Genomic DNA, 8094 nt, shown 5'->3' with positions numbered 1-8094 from the left:
ACACTACAATTCTCTCTATAACTATTTTATTTTCTCTCTCCCTCTTTAAAGATTCTACTTCCTTTGAAAGTATCTTCCCTTTAGTCCCAGTGGTAGCAACATTGTAGGATACACTTTTCTTGTGCTTTAAAGGTCCTTTAACCTTTGGCTTTGGAAACTCCAACATTTTGGAAGGAGTTATCAATCATATTTATTTGAAAATTGCACCTCTTAGTTTCTCTTTCTTCTAAGGTAATATCCTCAAGGATTGAATAATCAACATTATAAATGGGGAGATTGAAAACTCTCTAAGAGTTATAGGTTGGGTGTATCCTCTTTCAATCTTCTTTTAAGTTCTTGGGGACTTTATCAATATTTCATGTTTTTTATGAGGTCAATGTTCAGCCTATAAAATTCCATCAATTGGACTTCATACTCATCCACATAATTTACCTAGTGGTCCTCTAGTGTTGGCTCATGTTTATACAAATCCCCTTTGAATGGGCTAATTTTTTCAATTGAGTCAAATTTTCTCCTTATATCCTTATATAGATCCATGGAGAGAGGTGACATCTCTATCTTTGTAGTTTTATCATTTTTCATGTTGGCATTGGAGCATGTACCAATATTAATGGTAAATGTGAAGCTTTATTTATGCCTTTTCACCTCTATTTTATGAAATTTTTCTACCTGCCTATGTAGCTCCACTAGAACCAGTCCATCATATAGGTACCTTAGTAACTTATAAGGAGCTTTGTGGAAGTCTACCACTTTGATGTAGGAAAGGGTCTTGAATTGGATGTGCTAATTCCTCCTATTTGTTATCTCTATAGATGCCTTCATAGAGAATCTCTTAGAAAAATCATTCTCCGAACCTTTGATGGTAACATAGGTGAAGGTATCATTACCAAACAATAATGTTTCAAGCTCTTTGTTAGGCTTAGCTAAGGATAGTGATGATAAAATCCAACACTCCTAGATTTTAAAGAACCAACTCACTTGCTTCCATGGAATAAAGCTTCATAAGCTAGTAAATAGACTTGATAAGAGGCCATATAGAAATTTAATCTATTCAACATATCATGTAGTTGATCATTTAGATTTCCACTAATGATTATGCCCCAATAAATCTTTTGCTTATTATCAATGAAGGTAAGAATGTAGAAGAACATCCAAAGGTGTAAGTCTCTAGAATGAGGGACACCATAAACTTTGTTCAACAAGATGATATGATCCCAAGTATCTATTTCAAACTCACTTTTGTATAGCACCTTGTTTGTTTTCATGAGCACTTTCTTAAGAGTGAAGAGTAGGTTGTTTGTTAATGAGATTGTGGGAAGTCTTATTCTTTCCCTCATAATTGTTTAAGCATTCTTTAAGGTCAATTTTGGCATATTTTGAGTGGGTAGGAACGTCAAAGACTTTTTCAACCATCCCAAGGTTAATGTCTAAGACTACCTCCCCAAAAGGGCCAATGATTTGGTTTCTCCTTGGATTATAACATATGTTTGATTTTCACAACCTCATTCCTTAATGATCCCATAGTCCATGGAAAAAATAAATTATCATTTGTAGAGCATGAGCTCTCTAAACATTCATATATGGAAACATTGCATCTCCAAAGTAACTTGAACACAATCAATTCCGTTCTATAATAAGGAGGTCAATCCTAAATTTACAATAAGACACAATTTCAATATAATCTTGATACCCAAAAATATCTAAAATAAAAAATGTTCACCACAAATATAATTAAACATTATAAATATATGCATATTTAAATAGAGTTTTATCTTTCCTCGTGTTGAGATGGATCATGTTCACAAGAGGCATGGAATTGTAAATTGTGTAATTCTTTGTACTTATTCCACATCCTTACTAACTTATTGTAAGATGCATCGTTTGGGATACTTTCAATAACGTAATGAAAACTAGCATACAAATTTAAGAGGAACATTATATAAATTCAAAATTGTTCAATGTATAAGTTTATCTCTTTATTATGGATTGGTTTCATGGATTTGTGTTTAAATCAAAGTAAAGAGAAATTTTTTTAGGTATCACCAACATATAAACATTAAAAAGAAAATCACTTGTAAAAAAAACTCATGGTGGAAGAGGAACTTGATACTTTAGGCCTTTGGCAATCACTACATTCCCAATCTCACAAGAAATACCAATTTTTAAGCTCCTCCCACATTTAAGAGAACTTTAATATATCATTAGCATTGGGCGGACATTTCTTATCATGTTCACATGCCACTCTTTTTTATTTATCACAACTGAGCACAATATGGATTCCAACATAAGAAGCACAATATATGAGCTCTAACATTGACCCAAGTGTAACCTATAATGGTTGCAAAAGAATTTAGTCATTTTAAAATAAAATTTAATTACAAAATAAAATGAAATAATAGTTAATTATAAAAATATTGTGCCCTAAACTCATTATTTATATCCGTTGACAACTTCTTCACAATTGTCAAATCAACACCACATATGCATCACTTTCTATAAGATAGATGTCTAGATTCTCTTCACATAGTGTGTTGTAATCAAGTGCCTCATAAATGTCCATTTCCTAAAATTAACTCACAAGATTAGAATGACAAGTAATGTAGAATAACATATCAATTGTTAAAACACATTAGAAAATTGACTTAAAGTAGTAATTTGGAGGCATTGATTATAGCTTTGGAATACCAAGGATTGCATATCACCTTCCTTAATACAATGCTTCATGAAAGCCAAGTTTCTTTTGAGAAGTGCAAAAAGGATGAAAATTAGTCTTTGTCATTAAAACTTCATTATTATATTCCAAGCTACAAATTGCCACTAAATCGTGACACTCATACCAATTAACCTTAACTTTTCTATCATCTAATATGACAATGCCTTCATTGGAAAGAATAATTATTTTCTTCATTAAATTCTTCATTATATTCCTTTGCATCCCTATGACAATAATATAAAACAAAGCTTATCAAAAACTTAATCCAAGTGAACAAGTACATCCTCAACTTGAGACTCTTCCTTATAATTCTTCCTTATAAGTGCCTAATTCTAGCAATAATATCATAATAATTCACTTCCTCAATTGATTTTCCATTATACCATTTTCCAATCTATTTAAATTTATTTCTTCATTCTTTTAATCTCTCATTATACCATATTGACCATTTTTTCACCTCTAAAATGTGTTTCCTTTTATATTGTGAACCTCGTCTTGTAATATATACTTGTTTTGTTCTATATTGTTATCAAATTTCAAGATTCTAAATTATTTTTCTTGTATCTCTATAATTATTATGTCTTTATCTATCTTGAAATTTTCTTACGATGAGTGTTGTTACATTTTTATTGATAGTTCAGTGACTTCCAACTATATTTGATAATTATTTAGATTCTAAAGAACACCTAACCCCCTTGAGGTGCCTTGTACCATAATTACAACACAAGCCCATACAAACCCAAACTTCCTAGCTATTGTTGCAAATTAAATATACTTTGATATACAACCTTTCACTTTAATATCATAGTTCAATCCACCTTTAAAATCTATTAAGAGTTGGAATCCTTGCTAAGTAAAAGAATTCAAGGCACCCTACTTCTATCCTCATAAGATGTTATAGCATCACCAAACCTCCACAAATCTTACTTAATGTCATTTTCTGTTAAAAAGGTGTCAAAGTAGAGATTGGGATCTAACAATAACTAATTGTGATTGCTAGACTTTAAGAATTTCTGGTTGAGTTCTAAGCAAGATTTTACTTGCCATTTGCCCCATGTTACAACTCCATTTCCTTTTCTACACTCCCCTTTACAAAAAAAATGTCATATGCCCAATCTTGTGATAAGTATAACATCTATACTGAACTTTTTTAATCAAGATATTGCTAAAATAAAGAGGCATGTGTTCTTATACACAAAGATTTGATTAGTAGATCTAAATCTCTCTTAGATGATTGGGTTTGGCTAGTAATTCTATATATTGGTCATGTTATTTTCTTAAGATTGAAACATAGAACTATCACACGTCTCTACAAGGAAGGGACCCAAAGTATCAAAGATGCGTCTCAAATTAGAAATTAGAGAAAATATTCAACTGAAATTGAAAGAAATGTAAAAAATGATTAAAATAATTATTAGGAGAATTAATTTCAACATTATAAACCGATAAAAACTTAAAAAATCTAAAACTTCAACATTATGAAAATAATTCATTAAAACCCCTATAGCCTCGCAAGCTGCTATAGACCATACCATGTGACCATACTTATCATAAGTTTTGAATACCTTTCTCATTTACAGCAAAATTTGGAAAGACCACTTTTTAGATCTTGATCTCTGGAATCCCCATTGTTAATTGTACTGTTTGCACTGGCCTGTCATTGAGTAGCAGTATTAAAAGCATTATTCCTTTCTCTTTTTGTGCAGTACTGCATGGAAGATTTCTGTGTTAATAGCAATGGACTCCTGTACATATATTTCCCTTTTGCGGGCCTGCATTCACAGTAACGCCTTGCAACGAGCCAAATTAATCCATGCCCACATCAATAAGACGGGATTAATTCCAGATACCCTTCTATACAACACACTGTCCAACACGTATGTCAAGTGTGAGAATGTGATGGATGCTCGCAAAGTGTTTGACAGAATGCCTGAACGAAATGTTTGCTCATGGACTGTCATGATTGCGGCTTATTCAAGGCATGGAAATTATGAGGAAGCATTTTCTCTGCTTCACCAAATGCAAGAAACAGGTGTCGAGATAAATCAGTTTGCCGTAGCTAGCATCCTGCCTGCGATTGCCGGCATGCAATGTCTGAAACGGGGTATGGAGATTCATGAACATATAATAAGAAGTGGATATGAGTGTAATTTTGTTGTGACAAACGCTCTCCTAAACATGTATGCAAAATGTGGCAGCTTAAAGATGGCGCGTAACGTGTTTGACAAAATGTCTGATCCAGATGTAATCTCTTGGACTAGCATGATTGTTGGATATGCACAGCAAGGATTTGTTGATGAAGCCTGGGGTTTCTTTCAAGAAATGCCTCAAAGAGATGTCGTTGCATGGAATTCCATGATTGCAGGATTTTTGCATAATGGGTTTCTTGATGAAGCCCTGAAACTCTTTAAGCAAATGCCTCAGCGAGACAGTGTGTCATGGAATGTGATGATTGCTGGTATTGCAGATAAAGGATTTGTTATTGAGGCACATAAATTGTTTGAGGAAATGCCTACAAGAGACGCATTTTCGTGGAATACAATGATTGCTGGATTCGCACAGAACGGATATGTTAATGAGGCTTTTAATCTCTTTCAGGAAATGCCTCAAAAGGATGTCTATTCCTGGACAGCAATGATCACAGGGTTTGCTCAAAATGGTCTCGTTGACAAAGCCCTGAAACTCTTTAAGGAAATGCCTGGACGAAATTCGATCTCATGGAATGCAATGATTGCAGGATTCACACAGAATGGGCATGCCAATAAGGCTCTGAAATTTTTCCAACAAATGCTCTCAGAAGGCGTGAAGCCAGACTCAAAAATTTTCCCCACTGTTCTCTCTGCTTGTGCCAACTTGGCAGCTCTGGAACAAGGTGTGGAAGTGCATAAAAGAATAATAGAGTGTAGATTCCAGTTTGATATTGTGATCACAAATGCTCTGATAGACATGTATGCAAAATGTGGGAACATTCAGAAGGCGCGAGATTTATTTGATAATACAAGTGGCCGAAGTGTGGTCTCCTGGACAGTCATGATTGCAGGATATGCCATGCATGGCTATGGAAAGGAGGCTCTCCAGCTCTTTGAACAAATGAAACATTCTGGGACGAGCCCAAATCATATAACCTTTGTTGGAGTGCTGTCTGCTTGCAGTCATGCAGGTTTAGTGGATGAAGGCTACGAATACTTCAGTTCCATGAAAAATAATCATCACATAAGACCTACAATGGAGCATTATAGGTGCATGGTTGATCTTCTTGGGCGTGCTGGGTGTCTCCATGAAGCCCAAGACTTCATCAACAAAATGCCAGTAAAAGCTGATGTTACTATATGGACTAGTTTGCTTGGTGCTTGTAAAATATACAACACTATAGACTTAGCTGAATCCGTGGCAGAGCACATTATTGAGTTGGACAATAAAAACCCTTCACCATATGTGCTTCTCTCAAACATTTACGCTACAGCTGGGAGGTGGGATGACACTGAAAATATAAGGAACATGATGAAAGATAGAGGCATAAAAAAGACTCCTAGCTGTAGCTGGATTGAAGTTCATAAACAGGTGCATGGTTTTCTCACAAGAGATAGATAACACCCAGAAACTAATGAAATTTATGCAAAATTAGGGAGTATATGTTGGGAAATGAAGGTGGCGGAATATGATCCTGATACAAAGTGGGTGTTAAGTGATATTAATGATGAAGAAGAGCAAATTCCTATCCACCTTAGTGAGAAGCTGGAAATTGCATTCGGACTGTTAAAACAATCCTCAGGAACAACTATTCAAGTTATGAAAAACCTTCTAGACTGTGGTGATTGCTACTCTGCAACCAAATTCATCTTCAAAAGGTCTAAGATCTTGAACAAACTACTGCATGTATTGTCATAAGCTCGAGATGTTCCTTTCACACAATTTAGCCCATTGTAGGGGGCATGATGTGGATAGACTAGAGGGCCAAGGAGAAGCCTTGTGATTGTATTATGATATGTTGTACAAATTCTGATGTGTATATATAATATTAGCTTGTAAGCTATAATCCATTCATGTGTACATGTATTTAAGTGTGACATATATGGTCTTTATTTAGTAGAAAATGTGAGCATGTGTGGCTTTGAGTTTGTTAAATATATAAAATGGAAAATGGTTGTTATACAATTTCAAATGAATAGGTAAATTTTAATAGATGTGTAATAATGTAATATGAAACACTATAGGTAAATTGAAAGGAGAAGATAGATAAAATGTATGAAATCATATAATGGATTAGGGCAAATGAGTGTGTAGGTAAGTAATAGTAGGCTGGAGGGTTTCAAACATGAAGAAGTGGAAAGGGAAATATTAAACATATGGGATTCGATCAAGTAGTGGTTTGTATTAAGGGGTAAGGAAAATTTAGGGGGAAAATAGGTGAAGTATCACATTGGCAGTTGAGATCACAGTTAGATTTCACTTTCATCAATTATGTAAACTAGTGAAATATAAAGCATATACCAAAGTGATTATTAAAGAACATGAAAAATAAAGGTGACTACCTCATTTTTTTCCCACCTTTCTTGTTAAATGATGAAAGGAGACAATGCCCAATTATGGTAACTAGGTATTCATGTGGAAAGCCATGTTGCGAAAAGTACACAAAGCCTCCTAATCTAATATGTTGGCATTCTACACCTCACTGGACTCCTATCTATTATTTGATATTAAATGTGGATTTTGAGATTTTGACAAGGGTGTAGTGAAGAATAGTATGTGTGTATCATGGCACCTTTTGTAATGTGATTTAGATTTTGAGAATTATTTTGGGTTTTTCATTTTTTCTCTCTTTTAGATTTGAAAGACCAACAACAAGTGTGTAAATCCCCCTCTGCAATTTCCCGCTCTGCAATTTCTTGAATTTCCTGCTATGCCTGTCGTTTCTGCTAGGGAGGGCCAATCCTCCCTGGATCCTGACCCCCCCCGGTTGACCTGCAGATTTGTCCGAATCTGGCTCTTGTGTTGCGCGCCCAAGGAGATGGGTGGGCTCCCTCGGTTGTTGCTTGCAATGAGGTCCTGCATGAGGCCCCCTACCTTGCGAAGCTTCCTTTGGTGGCCCCCAACTTGGACTTCCCCAAAAAGGATCCCAAGACTCAGGAGGTGGGTCCTTTGTCTGGGGAAGCTCAAGAGAACTCTTGGAAAGGTGCCCTTGTTGGTAACTCCAAGTCAGAAATTCAAACGTTGCTGCCAAAAGTCACTAATGGTGAGGAGGGCCCTGAGATTTGCCTCCTAGACAATATCATGGATAATATTGCTTCCTCCCTTCACCTTTGCCTGGTAGGAAGATTCTTAGCCTTCATACCCACTATAAATATGGTCAGAAGATGGGCCGGTTCTAGATGGAAAATCAA

General features: G+C 35.2%; 1 protein-coding gene across 1 annotated transcript; it reads left to right on the top strand.

Annotated features, from left to right (window-relative positions):
- Positions 1-4199: 4199 nt before the first annotated feature.
- Positions 4200-6782, top strand: LOC131059978 (pentatricopeptide repeat-containing protein At4g02750). Its single transcript, XM_059210754.1, has one exon. It carries the CDS (start codon positions 4451-4453, stop codon positions 6302-6304), a length of 1854 nt encoding a protein of 617 aa, XP_059066737.1. The 5' UTR covers positions 4200-4450; the 3' UTR covers positions 6305-6782.
- Positions 6783-8094: the final 1312 nt, after the last annotated feature.

The sequence above is a fragment of the Cryptomeria japonica genome, chromosome 8 (assembly GCF_030272615.1).
Source record: "Cryptomeria japonica chromosome 8, Sugi_1.0, whole genome shotgun sequence".
In the NCBI taxonomy this organism is placed as follows: Eukaryota; Viridiplantae; Streptophyta; class Pinopsida; order Cupressales; family Cupressaceae; genus Cryptomeria; species Cryptomeria japonica.
Note: the sequence above shows the minus strand (reverse complement) of the source record. Positions and strands in the feature narration are given on the sequence as shown.